We start from the raw sequence: 25,631 nt of genomic DNA on the forward strand, positions 1-25,631 counted from the left end.
CCACTCCAGTATTCTTGCCTGGAGAATCCCAGGGACGGGGGAGCCTGGTGGGCTGCCGTCTATGGGGTCGAACAGAGTCGGACATGACTGAAGTGACTTAGCAGCAGCAGCAGTAGGTTATAAAAGTGAAAATTAAAGGAGTAATAGAGGACCTAAAAATTAAGGCAAAAAAAAAAAAAGAATAATCGTAAAAATACATCTAGGACTTTCTCAGGTGTTGTTGTGGGCAGTGTGGGGTCAATTCATTTTCAGATAGGTCCTTGGCCTGGCTTATATTTCTCAAGATCTATAGGCCCCTTCCTTTGTAGTCAGTACTAACTACAGGGTTTTAATCTATTGCAGCTGTCACTTCCATGGCAGTTCCCTCTGTTTTAGCTTCTGTTTGCTGGTCTCTTCAGTGTCTGATTCCCGCCCTGACACAAAGGGGCGGTGGTGGACATTTTTTTAGGCTCACTTGTTCAATCGCTCTGTGGGGAGGGAGGGACGCTGCAAACAAATAACACTGGCATGTGTTTGCAGTGTCTCAGCCACACTGGGCCTGTCCCTGCTCATGGCGCGTGTGCCCTCCCTGCCCACATTGCTCAGGTTCTAGGTTGCTCCAGGAACCATCTGAGGCCAGCCCTGGGCTGCATGCACCTCCCAGGTCTAAGCCGCTCAGGTTCTGGCACTCAGGTAGTCCTCAGAGGTGCAGACTCAGTAGGGCCTGCATTTTGTGCCCTTCCCAAGTGTAAGCAGCTCAGGTGATGAGGTGTTTGGCGAGCACGGTCGCTGTGACTTATCGCCTCCCCCATCCCTGCAACTCGGTTTTCTGGGTGTACATTATAAACAGTGCTGCGATGAACATTGGGGTACACGTGTCTCTTTCCCTTCTGGTTTCCTCAGTGTGTATGCCCAGCAGTGGGGTTGCTGGATCATAAGGCAGTTCTATTTCCAGTTTTTTAAGGAATCTCCACACTGTTCTCCATAGTGGCTGTACTAGTTTGCATTCCCACCAACAGTGTAAGAGGGTTCCCTTTTCTCCACACCCTCTCCAGCATTTATTATTTGTAGACTTTTGGATCGCAGCCATTCTGACTGGCGTGAAATGGTACCTCATAGTGGTTTTGATTTGCATTTCTCTGATAATGAGTGATGTTGAGCATCTTTTCATGTGTTTGTTAGCCATCTGTATGTCTTCTTTGGAGAAATGTCTATTTAGTTCTTTGGCCCATTTTTTGATTGGGTTGTTTATTTTTCTGGAGTTGAGCTGTAGGAGTTGCTTGTATATTTTTGAGATTAGTTGTTTGTCGGTTGCTGTACACAAGTGTTCTTACCAGCATTATTCATAATAGACAAAAAGTAGAAATAATCCAATTGTTCCATAAACTAATAAATGAATAAATAAAATATTAATATGATGTATACACATAAAGGAATATCACACACTTATAGAAAAGAATGAAGTACTAAAACTTGAATGAACATTGAAAAAATCAAATGAAAGAAGGCAGAAAGAGAAAACCACATATTATATGATTCCATTTATATACAGAAACCTGTTGAGACAAGCAGTAGATTAGTACTTGCCAAGAGATGGTGAAAGGTGAAATTGGGAGATATGGGGTTTATTTGGAGGTGTTGGAAATTTTCTATAATTGGATAGTGGTGATGGTTGCACAACTCTGAATATATTAAAAATTACTTATAAGCTCTGAAATGATTAAAATAGTAAATTTTATAGTATGTGATTTTATTGAGATATAGTTGTCTCAATAAAAATTTTAATTAAAAGTTTGTGCTATAATGATCACCACTTTCCCAACTTTTGTTGACCTCTTTGCCTTCATTTTCCTGGGAGTATAGCCACGACTTCATATGCTGTCTACACAAGAAAACAGAAGATTCCAAATCACTTGTGCTCAATAAATATTTATTTTATCTATCAGAATGTCAGTATCTTCAATATGCTAATTAATTTTCCACAAGCATAACTTTAAATTTCAACAAACCAAAGGCTAAGGAGAATAAAAATTGTGCTTGGAGTCAGAAAACTTGCCATAAAGACATGAGCAAGCCTTGTTTATCTGAGCTTTGGTTTTCTCATCTCTAAAACAGGAATTCTAATGCATGCCGCACCAACTTGTTGAAAAACCCAGATGGCACAGTGTATGTGAAAGTGCTTTGTAAATTTTACATGGCTATAGAAGCTGTAGTTATTCTTTTCTTTCCAATTTTAATTTTAACATATTTCCTTTAAAACTTTTTAGGCTATTTGCCTTTAAATAAACTGAAAATCTGGGCATTTGGAGTGAATACGTTTAGGTCTGAATGCCAGCTCTGCCACATTTTAGCTATGTGACCTAGATAGTTCTATCTCTCTAACTCAAGTTTCTCATCTAGAAAAAGGAAAGTAAAGCCTCTCTCATAAAGCCACTGTAGGATTAAATAAGCAAATGTAATTGTCTAGTACAGCTCTCTGCATGTGGTGAGCTCTCTGAAGTGTCACAGAAGAAAAAAGTAAAACGTTCACCTGCCACAGTTCTCTTCAAATCTGCAAATGCTAATCAACTTTGTTGCTTGGCAAACCTAAAATACCAATCTCTTAATGTTTCTTCTAATATATTTCTGTCCATTCAAAAATGAATAATGTATAATGTCAACAGAGAAGTTTAATGAAATGTTTTTTCCCTTTGAAGATGGCATGTTGCACACTAATTAGATTGTATTTGGATGCCTATACATTCATTACCAAATTATTTTGTAAAACCTAATTTTACTCTCAATTTTTAAACTGAAAAGTTTTGTATTTAAATGTGTGTTCATATATGTACATGCATATTTACTTACATAAATACACATATGTACATATATAAGTTCAGTTCAATCTCTCAGTCATGTCCAACTCTTTGCGACCCCACACACTGCAGCATGCCAGGCTTCCCTGTCCATCATAAACTCCCAGAGCTTACTCAAACGATGCCCATAGATCAGTGATGCCATCTAAGCATCTCATCCTCTGTCATGCCCAGATCCTTCTGCCTTCAATCTTTACCTGCATCAAGCTATGTCCAATGAGTCAGTGCTTTGCCTCAGGTGGCCAAAGTATATTGGAGCTTCAGCTTCAGCATCAGTACTTCGAATGAATATTCAGGATTAATTTCCTTATAGAATTGACTGGTTTGATCTCCTTGCTGTCCAAGGGGCTCTCAGGAGTCTTCTCCAGCACCGCAGTTCAAAAGCATCAGTTCTTCAGCACTCAGCTTTCTTTATGGTCCAACTCTCACGACCATACTTGACTACTGGAAAAACCATACCTTTACCTAGACGAATCTTTGTTGGCAAAGTAATGTCTCTTCTTTTTTCATATGCTGTCTAGTTTGGTCATCACTTTTCTTCCAAGGAGCAAACATCTTTTAATTTCATGGCTTCAGTCGCCATCTGCAGTGATTCTGGAGCCCAAGAAAATAAAGTCTGTCACTGTTTCCATTGTTTCCCCATCTATTTGCCATGAAGTGCTGGGACAGGATGCCATGCTCTTTGTTTTTTGTATATTGAGTTTTAAGTCAGCTTTTTCATTCTCCTCTTTCACTTTCATTGAGAGGGTACAATCTCAAAAACAACAGAATGATCTCTGTTCATTTCCAAGGCAAACCATTCAATAGCACAGTAATCCAAGTCTATGCCCCAACCACTAATGCTTAAGAAGCTGAAGTTTAACAGTTCTGTGATCACCTGCAAGACCTTCTAGAACTAACACCAAAAAAAAATGTCCTTTTCATCATAGGGAACTGGAAGTCAACAGTAGGAAGTCAAGAGATACCTGGAGTAACAGGCAGGTTTGGCCTTGGAGTACAAAATGAAGCAGGGCAAAGGCTAACAGTTTTGCCAAGAGAATGCACAGGTCATAACAAGCAACCTCTTCCAACAACACAAAAGACAACTCTACACATGGACATCACCAGATGGTCCATACTGAAATCAGACTGATTATATTTTGCAGCTGAAATAGAGAGATTCTATACAGTTAGCAATGGAGAAGGCAGTGGCACCCCACTCCAGTTCTCTTGCCTGAAAAATCCCATGGACAGAGGAGCCTGGTAGGCTGCAGTCCATGGGGTCACTAAGAGTCAGGCACGACTGAGAGACTTCACTTTCACTTTTCAGTTTCATGAATTGGAGAAGGAAATGGCAACCCATTCCAGTGTTCTTGCCTGGAGAATCCCAGGGACTGTGGAGCCTGGTGGGCTGCCGTCTATGGGGTCGAACAGAGTCAGACACGACTGAAGCGACTTAGCAGCAGCAGCAGCAGCAGCATACAGTTAGCAAAAACAAGACCTTTAGCTGACTGTGCCTCCGATCATGAACTCCTTATTGCCAAAATTCAAACTTAAATTGAAGAAAGTAGGGAAAACTATTATACCATTCAGGTATGACCTAAATCAAATCCCTTACAGTTATACAGTGAAAGTGATAGATAGATCCAAGGGATTAGATCTGATGTACGTATATAAATATGTAATATATGTACATATATTAGATCTGATGTACATATACATGTCATTTTATATTTGCAAAGTTGGAATTGAGGTTTTTGTTTTTAAGAACACAGACCAAAGGTTCATATAGTATTAATAGGAAAACACTTAGCCCTATTGAAGGTGATGAGCTTGGCAGATAGAACTCTCTTCTTCTACTTCCTTCCCCTTTAAAGAGTTTCTTAGTGTATCTTTCTGAGATAAAATGGGAGAACCATTCCAAAAATTCATAAGAGGTTAGACAATCAGTGACTCAGAATTAAAACCTAAAGTATTAGTAAATGTTTAAACACACACACACACACACTGACAAATAAATTAAAATTTCTTTATTTAATAGCACCAAAGAACAAGAACCTATACTTGCTTTTCATCAGCAAGCCTCACTGCTGTGAATAATTTTTTGCCTGTAGTTCTGGAATCCAGTACATTCTCAGCCTCAGTTTCTAAAGGGAAGCAATGAGAAATGTGTTCCAGAAGGTTGCCACCAATTATTTGTGGATTTAATCTGAGCGCCATGAATTTTAAGGAACAATTCACTGGTTGATTTCAGGCTTCAGTCATGATCTCATGGACCAAGTGTGATGAATGAGATGTAACTTCTCTGATGCAACTGCAGGGAGAACTATCAAATCTGCTGTCAATATAAATGGCATTCATTTATCTATTTATACAACAGGTTTTTATTGAACAGGCTTCCCTGGTGACTCAGTGATAAAGAATCCTCCTGCAGTGCAAGAGACACAGGTTTGATCCCTGGGTCAGGAAGATTCCCTGGAGAAGGAAATGGCAACCCACTCCAGTATTGTTGCCTGAGAAATCCCATGGGACAGAGGAGCCTGGTGGGCTTCAGTTCACGGGGTCACAAAAGAGTTAGCTACTACTAGGCAACTAAACAACAACAATTTATTGAACACTTATCTGTCAGGTAACATGGAAATCACTAGGAATAAAAGGTGTACAAGACAATAATCTCTACCTTGAGAAGGTCCCAGTGCAGTAAGGGAAGGCAAACATATCACAAACCCTTAGAGAAATGGTGGGATGGGCAGTAATAATAGTAGATGTTTTTGATCTACTGATAGCATAGTGATACATCTAGTTTTGCTGGCAACTGAGTTTCAAAAGGAGATGATGCCAAATTTGAGTTTTTAGGCAACTGTGTAGGAAAGTAAAGGTGGAAAGTAATAGTCCAGACAGGAAAAAAAATGCGGAAAATCATAAGAACATATTATATTCTGAATCCTGCAGTTTGTATGGACAACCATGGCATCTGTGGAGAAATAGCACAAATGATTGACAAGAAGAAGCTAAATCATGCCATAATAGAATGATATTCATCCTACAGGCAATAGAAAGCTTTTATAGGATTTAAACAGGAGAGAGTTCTGATCAGGTTAGATTTATGACAGTGGAGGAAATGGAGTGGAAAGAGTCTAGAAGCAGAAAGGCTCAATGTAAGACTATTAGAAGGGTTCAGGTAAGAGGTGGCAAATTAAAATCGAAGTCCAAATGAGGGGTTGTAAGAATGGAGAGCAGAGGAATTACATTTGCCTTGGAGATAGATATGATGAATGTAGCTATTGAAACATGTGTGGTCTCAAATCATGCTCAGGTTATTAAATTGTGAGACACAAAAACAAGAGAAACAGGTCGTGGAGTCTCTGTGTATCACTGATAATAATGGTTGTGTACTGCCGATGTTTCCCATCAAAATTTATGCAGAGTAATGAAAGAAGATTGCCAAGAACAGAACCAGTGAGACAGAAAAGATGCATCAGTGTGAGAGGTGGAGAAACAAACAGCATAGTGTCAAGAAATGAGAAAATTTTAGGAAAGAGGGAAGTTATTTTGGAAATTTTACCATAATGTGATAAGTTTAGAAAGAAAAGCATACAAAGTTAGCAATAAGAAGATCATCAGCGATCTCAGAGCAGAAGGAAAGTTTTGACCAACCTAGATAGCATATTAAAAAGCAGAGACATTACTTTGCCAACAAAGGTCCTTCTAGTCAAGGCTATGGTTTTTCCACTGGATATGTATGGATGTGAGAGTTGGACTGTGAAGAAGGCTGAGCGCCAAAGAATTGATGTTTTTGAACTGTGGTGTTGGAGAAGACTCCTGAGAGTCCCATAGACTACAAGGAGATCCAACCAGTCCATTCTAAAGGAGATCAGTCCTGGGTGTTCTTTGGAAGGACTAATGCTAAAGCTGAAACTCCACTACTTTGGCCACTTCATGTAAAGAGTTGACTCATTGGAAAAGACTCTGATGCTGGGAGGGATTGGGGGCAGGAGGAAAAGGGGACGACAGAGGATGAGATGGCTGGATGGCATCACGGACTTGATGGACGTGAGTTTCAGTGAACTTCAGGAGTTGGTGATGGACAGGGAGGTCTGGCGTGCTGCGGTTCATGGGGTCGCAAAGAGTCAGACACAACTGAGCGACTGAACTGAACTGAACTGAGGCATGACTTGCTCTATAAAATAAGCACCAGTAGGCCCTATCCATTTAATTAAATTTCCAAGCATTTAAAGTCCCCCATAATTTTTTATTTTTTGAAAAAATTCTCACAAGTTCCCTACTTTCACAGTCAAAATTGAGAGAGGGAGTTCCCTGACATCCACACTTAGGCTGAGGAAGAAGGCAGATGTCCTGGAGTTCTTTTCACAATACTCATGTAGAAATCTGGTCCTACAGAGGACTACAAACAAGGCAAGCTGTTGGGTTCCAAGTTGCCTACCTGAAGGCAGTAGGACCAGTTAGGAATGAGGAGGGCATAGTAAAGAGTAGAGAAAGTTTAGTATAGCTGTTTGGGAAAGAGTGATATAATTATACAATATGAAGTAATAAATTCATGCATGAGGAGTGAATGACTAAGCAGTTACCCACAGAGAATGAAAGTTGACCTGTGATAAACAGACTATCCTAGCATTTGCATTTACCAAAACTGATTTTTTTTTAATGTAAGCCGTGCCAAGACAGGCATTTTAAGACCACTGTTCTAAATGTTTTATCTCATTGGATTTAATGAGATACTCAGCTCAGTTGCTCAGTCGTGTCCTAATCTTTGTGACCCCATGGACTGTAGCATTCCAGGCCTCCCTGTCCATCACCAACTCCTGGAGTTTACCCAAACTCATGTCCATTGAGTTGGTAATGCCATCCAATCATCTCATCTGTCATCCCTTTCTCCTCTTGCACTCAATCTTTCACACCATCAGGGTCTTTTCAAATGACTCAGCTCTTCATATCAGGTGGCCAAAGTATTGGAGTTTCAGCTTCAACATCAGTCCTTCCAAGGAACACCCAGGACTGATCTCCTTTAGGATGGACTGGCTGGATCTCCTAACAGTCCGAGAGACTCTCATGAGTCTTCTCCAACCCCACAGTTCAAAAGCATCAATTCTTCAGTGCTCAGCTTTCTTTATAGTCCAACTCTCACATCCATACATGACTACTGGAAAAACCATAGCCTTGATTAGATGGACCTTTGTTGACAAAGTAATGTCTCTACTTCTTAATATGCTATCTAGGTTGGTTATAACTTTCCTTCCAAAGAGTAAGTGTCTTTTAATTTCATGGCTTCAGTCACCATCTGCAGTGATTTTGGAGCCCCCCAAATTAAAGTCAGCCACTGTTTCCACTGTTTCTCCATCTATTTGCCATGAAATGATGAGACAGGATGCCATGATCTTAGTTTTCTGAATGTTGAGCTTTAAGCCAACTTTTTCACTCTCCTGTTTCACTTTCATCAAGAGGCTCTTTAGTTCTTCTTCACTTTCTGCCATAAGGGTTGTGTCATCTGCATATCTGAGGTTATTGATATTTCTCCCGGCAATCTTGATTCCAGCTTGTACTTCTTCCAGGCCAGCGTTTCTCATGATGTACTCTGCAAATGTGTTAAATAAGCAGGGTGACTATATACAGCCTTAACATACTCCTTTTCCTATTTGGAACCAGTCTGTTGTTCCATGTCCAGTTCTAACTGTTGCTTCCTGACCTGCATACAGGTTTCTCAAGAGGCAGGTCAGGCAGTCTGGGATTCCTATCTCTTGAAGAGTTTTCCACAGTTTATTGTGATCCACACAGTCAAAGGCTTTGGCATAGTCAATAAAGCAGAAGTAGATGTTTTTCTGGAACTCTCTTGCTTTTTCCATGATCCAGCAGATGTTGGCAATTTGATCCCTGGTTCCTCTGCCTTTTCTAAAAGCAGCTTGAACATCTGGAAGTTAATGGTTCATGTATTGCTAAAGCCTGGCTTGGAGAATTTTGAGCATTACTTTGCTAGCATGTGAGATAAGTGCAAGTGTGTGGTAGTTTGAGCATTCTTTGGCATTGCCTTTCTTTGGGATTGGAGTGAAAACTGACCTTTTCCAGTCCTGTGGCCACTGCTGAGTTTTCCAAATTTGCTGAAATATTGAGTGCAGCACTTTCACAGCATCATCTTTTAGGATCTGCAATAGCTCAACTGGAATTCCATCACCTCCACTAGCTTTGTTCGTAGTGATGCTTTCTAAGGCCCACTTAACTTCACATTCCAGGATGTCTGGCTCTAGGTGAATGATTACACCATCATGATTATCTGGGTCATGAATATCTTTTTTGTACAGTTCTTCTGTGTATTCTTGCCACCTCTTAGTATCTTCTGCTTCTGTTAGGTCCATACCATCTGTCCTTTATTGAGCCCATCTTTGCCTGAAATCTTCCCTGGTATGTCTAATTTTCTTGAAGAGATCTCTAGTCTTTCCCATTCTATTGTTTTCCTCTATTTCTTTTCATTGATAGCTGAGGAAGGCTTTCTTATCTCTCCTTGCTATTCTTTGGAACTCTGCATTCAAATGGGTATATCTTTCCTTTTCTCCTTTGCTTTTCACTTCTCCTGTTTTCACAGCTATTTGTAAGACCTTCTCAGACAGCCATTTTGCTTTTTTGCATTTCTTTTTCTTGGGGATGATCTTGCTCCCTGTCTTCTGTACAATGTCACGAACCTCTGTCAATAGTTCATCAGGACTCTGTCTATCAGATATAGTCCCGTAAATATATTTCTCACTTCCACTATATAATCATAAGGGATTTAATTTAGGTCATACCTGAATGGTCTAGTGGTTTCCGCACTTTATTCAATTAAAGTCTGAACTTGGCAATAAGGAGTTCATGATCTGAATCACAGTCAGCTCCTGGTCTTAAAAACAAATGAACTGTTTTCTCTAGAGCCAGGTTCATACTTGACTTCACAGAGTATAAACTTAAAATAATCTAAATTAACCCGAATCAATCATTAAAAGATTGTCTCAGTCAAGAGAAAAAGGCACATTTGGTTAAGAGCCTGAGTGCCATGTGAAACATGTAAATGACTGGTTAAATCAAAATAGGACATCATTTCTCTTGCTTAGACACTAAGCTGCCTTTTATTCTGCCGGTTTTTTTTACTTTAGTTGAAAGTATTTAAAATTTTTAGAACCAGTTTTTTTTTTCTAAATATGTGCATACTTATTTTTCTCCCTTCAAAAAAAAAAAAAAAAAAAGGTCAGATTAACAAGTTAAACCCTTCCTTGAAACTAACAAGACAAGAACTTTTTGGTTCTAATTGTAGTTATTGCCTGGATTATATATTTACCAATCTCCTAGTAGAGTTTCTAGTACACTGTGCTAGGTTCCTCGGCAGTTTCATCCTGTAGTGTAACACTGTCTATTGTATAATTTCCCCAACTGTAATTGTCCACAGTCAAAAACAATAGCATGCATTCTGAGCACAATTATCTACTACTATTTCTCTTTAAATATCATTTATGATGTCCTTTTACTATGAAATTTTGCAGGCTATGATGTAAAAGAGAGCTCTCTTTTTGTATGGCTCTCTTCTTGGAACTTCAAGGCAATTGGCCCTTGTAGCTTCTATTTCTGCAAGTGAATTATCAAAATTGCTAACCAGTTCCATTTGGGTTGTGGGTTAAATGTTTGCAAATGGCAGCTTTATCCTCTGGCAATTTGAAAGCAGGGCTTAGCTTGAAGTACCGTTTGACAATTGGTTTACAGTTCAGTTCAGTTGCTCAGTCGTGTCCGACTCTTTGCGACCCCATGAATCGCAGCACACCAGGCCTCCCTGTCCATCACCAACTCCCGGAGTTCACTCAGACTCACGTCCATCAAGTCAGTGATGCCATCCAGCCATCTCATCCTCTGTCATCCCCTTCTCCTCCTGCCCCCAATCCCTCCCAGCATCAGAGTCTTTTCCAATGAGTCAACTCTTCGATGAGGTGGCCAAAGTACTGGAGTTTCAGCTTCAGCATCATTCCTTCCAAAGAAATCCCAGGGCTGATCTCCTTCAGAATGGACTGGTTGGATTTTCTTGCAGTCCAAGGGACTCTCAAGAGTCTTCTCCAACACCACAGTTCGAAAGCATCAATTCTTCGGCGCACACCTTTCTTCACAGTCCAACTCTCACATCCATACATGACCACTGGAAAAACCATAGCCTTGACTAGACGAACCTTTGTTGGCAAAGTGATGTCTCTGCTTTTCAGTATGCTATCTAGGTTGGTCATAACTTTCCTTCCAAGGAGTAAGCATCTTTTAATTTCATGGCTGCAGTCACCATCTGTAAGGATTTTGGAACCCAGAAAAATAAAGTCTGACACTGTTTCCACTGTTTCCCCATCTATTTCCCATGAAGTGATGGGACCAGATGCCATGATCTTCGTTTTTTGAATGTTGAGTTTTAAGCCAGTTTTTTCACTCTCCTCTTTCACCTTCATCAAGAAGCTTTTTAGTTCCTCTTCACTTTCTGCCATAAGGGTGGTGTCATCTGCATATCTGAGGTTATTGATTTTTTTGGTTATTGATTTATTGATTATTTATTGGTTATTGATTTATTGACAATTGGTTTTACTTTGTTTTAATTTCTTTACCAAAATATCTCAGATATTCATTCCTAATTACCCACCCTCAAAAAATTTTTCATTAATGAGAAGAAACAGATTAATGAAACTACAGTGTGCCTTAATTTAAAGAGCTATCATCATTTGATTCTTTCTATAAACATGCACGGGTATCTAGGCTACAATGAGATTCTGCAGTTGCAGAGTTGGTAAGCATGACTTTTTCCCTTGGGTCCTTGCAAACCAGTCAGTAAAGAACTTTGTAAATTCTATAGTAGAGGTATGCACAGAGAAAAAATGAAAGTCATCACCATCATCTGTACTACATATTTACTTGGAGGAGATTTAAAATATTTTGTATTAAAAGAGAGGAATCTCTATTTTATGTAATTTACCAATTCTTTTTAAAAAACACTTTCTTAAAGTAAGGCACACTTACAATCTCTGCCCTTGAAATAAATATGTAAGAGTAAATATTTGTGAGATGGCATCCTAATATGTTTTACACTGTTAAAGTTTGTGTGAGTTTAGAATGAGAGTATATACATTTCTGTCTTTTCCTTTCATGTAGAGTCATGCAGCCAGGTGGGTTCTTAGAGATCATGTGCTCTTGGGATGGAAAACTTGAAGTCCAGAATTTAGGACTCACTCCAGGTCATACTGTGAAAGGGGACAAATAGGGCCTAAGATATAAGTCTGTTTTTTACCAAAAAAAAAAAAAAAAAATTTAATCTATTATTGGAATATTTTTATGAGCACTGATTTTGTAACAATATATTTAAATTCTAAGCTTTTATATTTAGGAAATTTCATGTAAATTTATCAGGTCATATTCAAGAAAGCATTAAAGAGCAAATCATGAATAAAAAATAGCCACTTCTAGAAATTGCCCCTTTTTTTCAATCCTATTTGTTAAACTCACAGTTATGATATATGCTTTCTGTAAAAGGTCAATTAGCAGATTCCCCAGGATATTTAAAGTTTTGAGTTATCTTCCAAATGTCAAGTCCAAGTTAAAAATGTTACATTTGGGAGAATTTTGCCATAAGATAGTCCATATGATGAAAAATATGTATTCCAGGTCAAGGATAAGGGAATGGTAGGAAATCATACTCTGCCTCCAGGAGTCTGAGAGACTCTACAGTCCAGATGAGTCAGCAAACCTCAGTTCCCAAACAGTGGCCCACACCCTGAGATGGTGATGAAATTGAACACTGATTGATGAAATTGACTGACCTCTATAAACTGATGTGAAGCAGTACAAAAAGATAATTTCCATGCTTTTTTTTAATATAGAAAAGCCTCATATTAACTATGGGATAAGTTCTAGGAGAGGACTGAATGTATAAAGGGAAGAAAATATCCAATGGGATAAAGTGTTGGTCCAGTAAAGGCCAAGGGGAGTAAGATTAAAAGTTCTAATAGAATGCTGACCTTCGAACGAACAATTCTTTTTCAGAGCCTGGGGGAAAAGAGGTGAGGATAGCTGTGACTATAGATATCTTGGTTCAGTCTGAATTTAAAGTTGAAAATGTTCATTCCTAATCCCTTCAGTTTTTACTGGGAAGCAAGAAAGACCTAAATCTAAAAGATTTGTAAGAGGGAATAAGGATTAGGATTGGAGGAAAGTTGTGGGCATTTGGGATATCAGTTGTGAGATTGAGAGCAGGTGGCACCCCACTCCATTACTCTTGCCTGGAAAATCCCATGGACGGAGGAGCCTGGTAGGCTGCAGTCCATGGGGTCGCTAAAAGTCGGACACGACTGAGCGACTTCACTTTCTCTTTTCCCTTTCATGCGTTGGAGAAGGAAATGACAACCCACTCCAGTGTTCTGCCTGGAGAATCCCAGGGACGGGGGAGCCTGGTGGGCTGCCGTCTATGGAGTCGCACAGAGTCGGACACGACTGAAGTGACTTAGCATAGTATAGCATAGACGTTTCCCTGCAGCAGTGAAGATCCAGCTTCAGCTGTACACTGTGCATGTATAGCGTTACCAGTATTCATGGTTATGTTAATTCTCCACCAGTGCAGAGCAATTTAGATATAGAAAGTAAGAACAAAGATGGTTAGAAAGAACCAGACATAAAAGTTTATAGGCAATAGAATCTAAATACAAAAACGTTCAGGGTCTGGTGGTTAACGTGGTTTAACATGAAAGTCTGACAGAGAGGGACTCAAACCTGTGAAGTCAGTCAAGTGTCAGGAAGAAAGGAGTGTGGGAGATCTCTGGGGAAAAGAACAGTTATTGTAGAAATAAGAAAGAAATCTTGAGGAAAGGAATGAAAAATCTATATGTGTGGTTTAGGTCAGGGATCAGCAAACTTCCTGTAAAGGGTAAGATAGTAAATATCTGTGGCTTTGCAGGCCATATAGATTCTGTTATACTTCTCAGCTCTGCCCTTTAAGTTGTAGGCATTCATAGATAAGTAAACAAATGGGCATTGCTATGTTTCAGTAAAACTTTATTTTTAAAATGGGCTGATTTATATTTGTCTCAAGGGCCATAGTTTACTGATTCCTGTTCCAGATTACTATTTCCAGGATGTGGGCGAAGTTAAGTGGTTAGAAACCATCAGGTTATGATGTTATAAGATTAGTATATTAACTATAAACCATCTAAATCTAACAAACACTGAGCGAATACTTCACCCAAGAACAGAATAACACATTCTTCATAAGTGTACAAGAAGCATTCTCTAAGATAGGTCATATGCTAGGCTGCAAAATGAGCCTAGGTAAATTTTAAAAGGATTAAAATCATACAGAATATGTTCTCTGATCACAATTGGGAGAAAAGAGAGATCACAAATAAAGAAATCTAGGAAATTCACAAGCATGTGAAAATTAAATAACACACTCTTCAGTTGCCAGTGGATCAAAGAAGAAATTACAAGGAAAATTACTAAATAATTTGAGATGGGTGAAAATGAAGATATACTCCACCAAATATGGGATGCAGCTAAAGCAGTGCTTAGGGAGAAATTTATAGCTATAAATGCCTACATTTAAAAGGAGAAAGATATCAAAATCAAAAATCTAATGCTCTATCGTAAGAGAAAGAAGGGACAATAATCAGGTCTGAGATGCCCTGAGGAGATTGAATGGATGAAAGTCCAGATGACCTTAGCTGAGAAGAACGGCTTCTCCTTGTAACTGGAGTGTGTGCGTGCCTTCTAAGTTGCTTCAGTTGTGTCTGACTCTTTGGACAGACAACCCTATGGACTATAACCCACCAGGCTCCTCTGTCCTGGGGGTTCTCTAGACAGGAATACTGGGGTGGGTTGCCATGCTCTCCTCCAGGGGATCTTCTGACCCAGCAATCAAACCTGAGTCTCTTGCTCCTCCTGCATTGGCAGACGGGTTCTTTACAAATAGGAAAGTATTAATAGAATGGTTTGCTATAAAGTTATAAATTTCTCATTTTTGCCACTTTCATCTGTTTTCTCTGTTAAACTTGAGGTGAGTTCCTTTGCAGAGAGTAAAGAGAAATGAAGCTTTGGAGATCTGAGGAATAGTTTTTGTGCCAAATGGTTGAAACAGTCCTCCAATGGAGTTGACTAGGGAAAACTATTAAGAATTTTAGGCTATTGAGGATCCTGTTGAGGCTGGTAGTAGTATGGTATAGAGGAACTACTGATCTGCTCTGCTGTGTAATTCCTTCAGTTGCGTTGGGTATGTGTGTAAAGGCACAGAAAAGGCAAATGTTGACATTCATATAATGGTTAGATGGGTGAGATAAGAAGATAAATAGGCAGGGAATTTTAGGATATTGAAATGATGAGTCATGGGCAATAAGCTAGTTAATGACAGAACTAAAGGAAAAAAAGCTTGCTTCCAGTTCAAGATGGTGGAGTAGAAAGATGTAGATTTATCTCCTCCTGTGAGAGTACCAAAATTGCAACTAGCTATTGAATAACCATTGACAGGAAGACTCTGGAACCCACCAAAAGAAGATACCTCATATCCAAAGACAAAGAAGAAGCCACAGCAGGATGGTAGGAAGGGCACAATCACGATAAAATCAAATCTCATATCTGCAGTGTGGGTAACCCACAAACTGGAGAACAATAACACCAAAGAAGTTCTCCCACTCTTAGAAGTTCTGAACCCCACATCAGGGTTCCAAGCCTAGGGATCTAACAATGGGACTGGGAGTCCCCAGCAAATCTGACCTTGAAGACCAGTGGGATTTGACTATAGGACTTCCACAGAACTGGGGGAAACAGACTCCTGTCTTGGAGGGTACAAACAAAATCTTGTGTGCACCAAGACCCAGAGGAAAGGAGCAGTGATCCCACAGGTGACTGAACCAAAACTACCTGCAAGTGTTGGAGGGTCTCCTGTGGAGGCATGGATTGGCAAGGCCTCACCACAAGGACAGGGCCACTGGCAGCAACAGGCCAGGAATGTCTCCCTTGGTGTAAACCCTCTTGGAGTTCACTGTTAACCCTACCATAGAACCCATAGACTACAGAACTGGGTCCCCTCAAGCCAAACAAGTACCAGAAGGGAATGAAACACCAGCCATCAACATATTATTGGATTAAAGTTTTACTGAGTAATGCCCCACTTGCTAGAGCAAGACCTAGTTTTTTCCTTTGCCAGTCCATCCCATCAGGAAGCTTACACAAGCCTCTCAGCCTCCTCCACCAGAGAAGAGACAGAAGAAGCAAGAAGAACCACAGTCCCACAGCAGCTGAAACAAAAAAGACATTACAGAAAGTAAATCAGGATGAAAAAGCAGAAAATTATGTCCCAGATGAAGGGAAAAGATAAAACCCTAGAAAAACAGCTAAATGAAATGGAGATAGGCAACCTTCTAGATAAAGAATTCAGAATAATGATAGTGAAGATGATCCGGGATCTTGGGAAACAATGGAGAAGGTGCAAGAAATGTTTACCAAAGACCTACAAGAACTAAAGAACAAACAAAGAGAAGTGAATAATACATGAGATGGAATTGATAGCAGAGTAACTGAGGCAGAAGTACAGATAAATGACCTGGAGGTCAGAATGGTGGAAATCACTGCCACAGAACAGAATATAGATAAAGGACACAAAGTAATCAAAGACAAAAATTAAAGACAAGGATAAAATATTAAAAGTAACAAGGGAAAAATGACAAATAACATAAAAGGTAATTTTCATCAGGCTACCAGCTGATTTCTCAACAAAAACTGTATAAGCCAGAAGGGAATTGGCACAAAATATTTAAAGTAATGAAAGGGAGGAACCTACAATCAAGAATACTCTACCCAGCAAGACTCTTATTCAGATTTGATGGAGCAATCAAAAGCTTTCCAAACAAGCAAAAGTTAAGAGAAGTCAGCACCACCAAACCAGCTTTACAACAAATGCTAAAGGAATTTCTCTAGGCAGGAAACACAAGAGAAGGAAAATACCAACAGAAAATAAACCCAAAACAATTAGGAAAATGGTAATAAGATCATAACTATTGATAATTTCCTGAAATTTAAATGGATTAAATGTACCAACCAAAGACATAGACTGCCTGGGCAGATGAAAACATGTGTGTATGTATTTCCACTCACCACATCACTCTGCTTGACCCCCCAAACTATATGTAATTATTTTATATTGTTAGGTTAATCATGTTCCCATATGGCTTTCAATTATAATTATCTTTTATTTTTAGTCTAGCGATTGATATGAAAACTGATGAACATATTTTACTATTTAAAAAAATGGTGTACATGTAAAAAAAAATTTTTAATAAAAATCACCCCTCTCATAAGGGGAAAAGGGATAAATTGGGAGATTCGGGTTGACATATGCATACTACTGTATATAAAATAGATAATTAATAAAGTCCTACTTACAGCACAACAAACTCTATTCAATATTCTGTAATGGCCTATAGAATATATGTGTATGTATAACTGAGTCATTTTGCTGTACACCAGAAACCCACACAAATTATAAATGAACTATACACCAATAAAGTTTTTTTAAAAATCAAAAAGAGAAAAAAAGGAAAGAGCTAATGAATAGGGAGCAAATCAATTAACTGGAGGTTGTCACAAGGTCTAGTATACAAGTCAACATCATTTTTATTCACTAACAAGTCCCAGCTCCTAGAATAGTGCCTGGCACAGAGTAAGTGTAATATATTGTATTTGTTAAATAAATGATCATGGCAGAGCAGATGATCTGCTAGTAAGGAAGATAGAATAATTGGAGGTCGTGGTCAGAGTTGATGTTTGAAAAGGTGATGGAGGAGGTGAAGCATTATGGATAATGCCTCGTATGTCTGACATGCACATGCAATAGGAAACTGGTTTGGGGCCTTTTATGGGAAATAAGTATTTTTCAAAAAATTTAAATAGTTATTTCTCTACAAATGGGTGAATTGACATTTCCCAAATAATTATCATTTAAAGCCACTGAAACCATCAGGGGTTTTAATTCTACTTCATATGGGCAGAATAAACGAACAAAATACTAGTAGGAATGATCTTCCCTTCCAAATTAGCCTAGTCTAGTTCTTAAAGCCAGAAGCTCAGAGTACCTCTCATGATTTCTATTTTATTCTGTTTATCATAGGTGTGGACAATTTTAGGTTCACAATACTGTATCACCTTTCTAAAGTATATTGATCTTTTGGTAGGCTTTGAAAGACCTCTTTTTTTTTTTTTTTTGCTTTTAGTATACAACTGAAACAGTGTCAGACTTTATTTTCTGGGGGGGCTCCAAAATCACTGCAGATGGTGATTGCAGCCATGAAATTAAAAGACGCTTACTCCTTGGAAGGAAAGTTATGACCAACCTAGATAGCATATTAAAAAGCAGAGATATTACTTTGCCAACAAAGGTCCATTTAGTCAAGGCTATGGTTTTTCCAGTGGTCATGTATGGATGTGAGAGTTGGACTGTGAAGAAAGCTGAGCACCGAAGAATTGATGCTTTTGAACATGGAGAAGACTCTTGAAAGTCCCTTGGACTGGAGGAGATCCAACCAGTCCATCCTAAAGGAGATCAGTCCTGGGTGTTCATTGGAAGGACTGATGCTGAAGCTGAAACTCCAGTACTTTGGCCACCTCATGAGAAGAGTTGACTCATTGGAAAAGACCCTGATGATGGGAGGGATTGGGGGCAGGAGGAAAAGGGGACGACAGAGGATGAGATGGCTGGATGGCATCACTGACTCGATGGACATGAGTTTGAGTGAACTCCGGGAGTTGGTGATGGACAGGGAGGCCTGGCGCGCTGTGATTCATGGGGTTGCAAAGAGTCGGACACCTGAGCGACTGAACTGAACTGAACTGAAAGTCTCATTAAAAATAGACTATTTGTAAAGATTTACAGACAGAATGGCAGTGGTCTAAGTTTTAAACAATGCCAGTCTTTTCCATTTAGCTAAATGCATCAAAGAAGTATTTTGATTTTGATGATTCATGTCTTTTTCAGATAGCTTGCATTAGTTCTTACCCTATTTCTTTCCCACATCCCACTGTGTAATTACTTGTACAAAGCAGATATTTAATAAATCTGTACTGACTTATCTTTAATTATGTAATAAGTTGTTCCCTGAAATACTCTTCTCTCTACTTCTTTCCCTGGTAAATTTCTCTTATGATCCAGCTCAAATATCATCTCTGAAATTATCCCCCATTCTTACAGGCAAATAATCAGGTCTCTGCCTTTAGAGTATTTCTTTTTTCTATCATATCATCATTATTAGAAGGTATAGCTATTTCTAATCCTTGCCTTTTATCTACCAAGGAGCAGAGCAGGAACTTTAATTTATTCATCTTAGGGTCTCCATACCTTATAGGTGCCTACTGTGTATAAAGTGTTCCAGGTTTGTCTGGCAAATAGTATGACAGTGAGGAGACTTATTCTACAAGCACACTGTTGGCTTATGTTGGAAAATCCTGCCCTCTAAAGGGTTTTGCCTCTTTAAAATTTTCCTGAAGTTAGGATATTGCTGTTAGGTGAGTGATAATTAGTTGGTAATGGCTCTGTAATCCAAACAATGGATGGGAAAAGTTAGCCTTTTCGCCTATACCAACCTTTTTTCTTTTCTCTTTTTCAGAAAAATTTATGCAGTTTTTAAAGGTTACAACTTCTTTTAATTAAGCATACAACATAGTTGATTTTCAATATATATTTATTAAAAGTACAAGTATCCCCCAGGATGTTAACTCTGACCATTCTTAAGGTGGTGGCATTTTTATTTTTTAACTTTTTGCTCTAGATGTAATTTTTTTTCATTCTTTGAATTTTCTATTTCATTATCTATTTTAGGAAGAAATTCCATTTTTTAAAAGATATAGTACATGATGGAAACATTTAAGAGAAGTAAATGCTTTGGTACAGTTTGGAACCAGGTAGCTGGTTCAAACGGAGAAGGCAATGCCACCCCACTCCAGTACTCTTGCCTGGAAAATCCCATGGATGGAGGAGTCTGGTGGGCTGCAGTCCATGGGGTCGCTAAAAGTCGGACACAACTGAGTGACTTCACTTTCTCTTTTCACTTTCATGCATTGGAGAAGGAAATGGCAACCCACTCCAGTGTTCTTGCCTGGAGAATCCCAGGGACGGGGGAGCCTGGTGGGCTGCCATCTATGGGGTCGCACAGAGTCGGACACGACTGAAGTGACTTAGTAGCAGCAGCAGCAGCTGTTTCAAAATGGACCAGTCCGTACTCTGGTAAAAAATCTCAGTGGCTTAGGAAAGCAAAAGTATATTTGCTGCTGGCAGACTGGAGTTCTTCTACATACAATATTGCACATCCAGTCCACCTACATTTCAAAGTGGTTTCCAAAGTTGCTACATCCAGAGTAGGGGGAGATGGAAGAAATCAGCCAGTTCTCACCTGCCTTATCACAAGTTGTTTGCCAGAGCCAAACAGAGTCACATGGCCCCAAGCTTACTGCAGAGTAGAGTGGAAAATGCAGGGGAGCGCATAGAATACAGTGTGTGCTGAGCATCAGTTGTCTCTGTTAACATGACTACAACTCGTTTCATTTTACAGTTACTGTAATGAATGTATGTTGGATCCAGACTGCGGTTTCTGTTATCAGATGAATAAATCAACCGTCATCGACTCTTCCTGTGTTCCAGTTAATAAAGCATCCACAAATGAGGCAGCCTGGGGCAGGTATGTTGCTCACTACATACCATAAGAATATACAATAAAATTTCAGCTTGAGACTTATTTTTAAACTTACAGAATGACTGCACTTACACACTCTACTTCTTTTAAATTGGTCTTCTTTTAAAGAATCTTTGTTCTTTACAATACTTTGCAACATATTCTGATGAGAGTGGGTAGAAATATTCCAACTGTATGCTTCACAAACTTAGCAAATAAACTCAAGCCTAGACTTCAGGAAATCCAAATTCCAGACCCAACTCTGTTCTAATAAATTACAGGAGTCTGGACCTTGAGGCAAGTATCGCTAAATATTGCCACGGTAGTTTCTCCCACTGGGTATTTTTTAATTATACCAATAATTTCCAAACTCTAAAACTTAAGTGAAAGACATAAAATTGTGAAGTCACAGTGAATTACTATCATTTTAAATTCTTTAATTCATATTGTACGTTTCTGGAAGTCAGAGAAATTAAACAAAATAAGGATAAAGCTGGTAATTATGGACATGTATGAGAAACTGTGAATCTTTCTCTTTATGACAGATCCCATTGGTTTAGAGTAGGCACATAAATGAAACATTTGTGTAGAACAAATATCCCATATTTATGAGCTAACATTCATATTCATGGATACAGAAACATGTAAATATTATTTGACATGGCTTTTGCATTTTAAATTCTCAAAAAAAGATTACCATGCTCTCATGCTGTCTGCCTCCTAATACTGGGGAAGGCAATGAAATCTGTAATAAAGTGCTTATATCTCCTAGGAGCCAGAAAGCATAATGTATCAGTATTAATAATTATGTTGTTCTCATTAATAATTTTATTATGGAATTATTCCAAAGTAATAGTAGTAAATTATATGATATTGAGTGAAAATCCAGATCATATTTTAAATACACTGATTAAAAAGAAATATGTAAAAGAAATACAATTATTACTTAAAATGAAAACTTGAAAGAGCTTCTTTTAAAAACATCTAGTGTATGCCTTTCATTAGTCAAGATTTATTAGGAAGTTAATTGATTAATTATTTCTGAATGTAATACTTTATAGTTTTAATCCTTTTGATTTTTTTCAATAGAAGAAGCCTAAAAGTTTCTAGTCAAGAATTATGAACAGTTTGAATTATGAACAGTTTCAAACTGTTTGTAGTTTCCTGTACTTCATAGAATTCATTTAAAAACTTATGGGGACACTAAAATTATGTTTATCTCTTTCTCACAAGAAGGTCTATAGGTTGGTGGTCTCAAAATAAGAGTTTTATTCTTTTTGCAACTAACAAACTTTACAACTTTTTAATAGAAAAATGTATTATTTCTTTTATTTATACGTATTTTAGATTTTATTTATATTTTTGTACCATTATTCCTGGGCTACACCCACTACTAGAGAAAAGTGAAAATAGATAATACCCAAGTAGGAAAAATACAAAGAACTAAACAAAATATACAGGAAACTTTTATGCTTGTGCAATATTATTAATAGAATAATAACCTAAAAATCTTTACCTCCCACCTTAGAAAGAAAACAGATTTTCTCACTCTTCTCTTTGCTGAGTAGCAGTCTTCCTCTTAGCTTGGTCACCATGCTGGGTTACCTCAATCTATCCTACAAAGAAAACAAAAAATGCAGGATGTGTTTATCATGAAAAATTCCTACAACAGATTCTCCAATTGTAGATAAAATAGCATTCATTATAATTTTGTTTATTTTGTTGATAGGTTTTATGCAATTACCTAGAATGGAATTTTCAGGGAAAAATCTACCTTTAGCTTGGATTCCTATTCAAGATATACTATTTATAGATGTTTTGGGAACAAGTATTGAGGCAATGCAATGACATAATCACGGATCTCTGTTGTTGGAGTTGCCAAGTCATGTCTGATGCTTTGCGATCCCATGGACTGCAGCACGCCAGGCTTCCCTGTCCTTCACTATCTTTCAGAGTTTGCTCAGACTCATGTCCATTGTGTCAATGATGCCATCAAACCATCTTATCCTCTGCTTCCCCCTTCTCCTGTTGTCTTCAATCTTTCCCAGCATCAGGGTCTTTTCCAGTGAGTCAGCTCTTCACATCAGGTGGCCAAAGTATTGGAATTCTCAGTTCACGTACTTCAAGACTTCACATACTTCAAGACTAGCTTGAAGGATTTTGAGCATTACCTTGCTAGCATGTGAAATGAGCACAACTTTACAGTAATTTGAACATTCTTTGGCATTACCCTTCTTTGGGGATGGAATGAAAACGCTTTTTCCAGTCCTATGGCCACTGCTGAGTTTTCCAAATTTGCTGGCATACTGAGTGCAGCACTTTAATAGCAACATCTTTTAGGATTTGAAATAGCTCAGTTGGAATCCCATCACCTCCACCAGCTTTGTTGTGGTAATCCTTATAAGGCCCATTTGATTTCACACTCCAGGTTGTCTGGCTAAGTGAGTAACCAAACCATCATGGTTATCCGAGTCATTAAGACCTTTTTTGAATAGTTCTTTTGTGTATTCTTGCCACCTCTTCTTAATCCTTTCTGCTGCTGTTAGATCCTTGCCTTTTCTGTCCTTTATTGTACCCATCCTTGCAAGAAATATTCCCTTGTTATCTTCAATTTTCTTGAAGGGATCTCTTTTCTTTCCCATTCTGTTGTTTTCCTCTGTTTCTTTGCATTATTCACATAAGAAGGCTTCTTGCATATTTTTTTCTTGGGGATGGTTTTGGTCACTGCCTTCTGTACAATGTTACAAACCTCCATCCATAGTTGTTCTGTTTTTTCATAGTTTTTCTGGTAGGCATTCTGTCTACCAGATCTAATCCCTGGAATCTATTCATCATCTCCGCTGTATAATCATAAGGGATTTGATTTAGGTCATACCTGAATTGCCAAATGGTTTTCCCTACTTTCTTCAGTTTAAGCCTGAATTTTGCAATAAGGAGCCGATCATCTGAGCCACAGTCAGCTCCAGGTCTTGTTTTTGCTGACTGTATAGAGCTTCTCCATCTTCAGCTGCAAAGAATCTCTAGTTGTAGCTGTTTCCTGAAAAACACCAGATAGAAGGGTAATACCATTCGTGATAAAGAGTATGCTGATTTTTATCTCAACATAATGAAAAGCATTTGTCCTTATAATTAACTACAATTAATTTGAAATAAAACTTTGTCAATCAGTATGCTTTTCCATGTGAGTGTATGTGCTCAGTTGCTTCAGTCTTGTCCAAGTCTTTGCCACCCTATGAACTGTATGTAGCCTGACAGGTTCCTCTTTGCATGAGATTCTCTAAGAAAGAATACTGGCGTGAGTTGCCAGGCCCTCCTCTAGGGGATCTTCCCAACTCAGGGATTGAACCCACATCTCCTGCATCTCCTCATTGCAGATGGATTCTTTACCACTGAGCCACCGGGAAAGCCTGTTATATTTTAATCAAAAAGTTTTTTGTTTATCCCTGTTCTCCAAAAAAGATATACAAATGACAAAGCTCATGAAAAACTGTTCAGCAGCACTAATTATTAGGGAAATGCAAGTCAAAACTACAATGAAGTATTATCTCAGATGCCTTAGGATAAAAAAAATAACAAAGAAAAATAAAACAATAATTGTTGCGGAAGATGTGGAAAAATTGGAAACTGTATGCACTGTAGATAGGAATATAACATGGTGCAGCCACTACAGAAAACAGTGTGGCGGTTTTTACATAATTTTAAGATAGAATTATGTCATCTAATAATTCCATTTTGGGTATGCATCCAAAAGCATTGAAAATAAGGTCTTGAAGTTTTATTTGAATAACATAAAAAACAGCAGCATTGTTCACAATAGCCAGAAGTTGGAAGCGACTCAAATGCTACTTGACAGACAAATGGATAAGCAAACTGTATATACATACAATTATACATATTTAAAGAAAAGAAATTCTGGCTACTACAACATGAATGAGCCTTGAATACAAGATGATGAGTGCAATGAGCAAATATCGTATGATTCCATTAACATGAGGTACCTAGAGTACTCAGGTTTATAGAGGAAGAATGAAGAATAGTAGTTGCCACAAGCAGAGGGAAGAAGGAAATAGGGAGTTGTTGTTTAATGGTTATGGGGTTTCAGTTTTGGAAAATGGAATGAGTTTTGGAGATTGCTTACACAATAAGGTGAATATACTTACTGCTGAACTATGCAGTTTAAAATGATTAAAAATTTAAATGGTTAATTAAGATAGTAAATTTTGTGTATTGTGTATTTTATAATTAAAAACTTTTAAAAAGGAAAACCCATGTTAAAATCATTTAACATACTCCTAGAAAATTCAGTACACTGAACTAATAGAAAATCTTTCCTCCTGCCCATCATCCTCTGCATCTCCCACATGCATCCCACACAGAGGCAAATATAGGTTTAATTCACAGCTGAACTTGAGAGAAATGCCCAAATGCTACCAGTGAGAGTGAGAGCAGCAAAAGCCCATGTGGAAACCCAACAGCATACAAGAATATCAGAACAGAAGGCAGTCTAAAAGGTGAGAGGCTAGTGTTTTAGGTGCTAAGAAGGCAAAACTCCAAGTCTTACCTCTAGAACTATGATGGGCCACCTAGGCTCTGAAACAGAGACAAGAAAATTTGTTGGACTGTGCTGGGCAAAACTCTCTGTGACCCACTTGGGACCCTGAGTTGAAACAGTGTCACACATGAGAAAGCAAACCAGAAGCCTTTACCATAGGGAAATGTGGCTTCTAATTACATACTGCCCTTGTGAAGGGGAGCCATCAGTTGAGAAACATGAATAGTAAAAAATCAAAATGTGGGTCCCAAACTGGAGACATCCATAAAGCTATCTTAGCAAACATGCAGTTATCAGAACCCAGGACATATGAGACTTCCATCGAAAGCAAATATGAGATAGCAGTAAAAAATTTTAAACTATATCAATTTATGAAAAAAAGCTACCACGTGTGACAGACAGAAGAATGAACACAAAAAGAACCTTATGTTACCAAAAAAATTTAAGAGACTTTAAAATAATGTTTAAAAGAAAAAAAAAACAGGATATAGTATAATTTTTTCAATTATACTGAAAGTTGCACACTTATAATTTACACCACATATATGTATTTGTGTATGTATG

General features: G+C 38.3%; 1 protein-coding gene across 1 annotated transcript in view; it reads left to right on the forward strand.

The window, feature by feature from the left end:
• Positions 1-25,631, forward strand: part of SLC2A13 (solute carrier family 2 member 13) — a 518,890-nt gene that overhangs the window by 388,092 nt on the left and 105,167 nt on the right. The window contains exon 7 of the mRNA NM_001192963.1: positions 20,396-20,521. Within this exon, the coding sequence (NP_001179892.1) occupies positions 20,396-20,521 (126 nt within the window). The remainder of the gene's footprint in view (positions 1-20,395; positions 20,522-25,631) is intronic.

This window comes from Bos taurus, chromosome 5 (assembly GCF_002263795.3).
Source record: "Bos taurus isolate L1 Dominette 01449 registration number 42190680 breed Hereford chromosome 5, ARS-UCD2.0, whole genome shotgun sequence".
NCBI classification, from domain to species: domain Eukaryota; kingdom Metazoa; phylum Chordata; class Mammalia; order Artiodactyla; family Bovidae; genus Bos; species Bos taurus.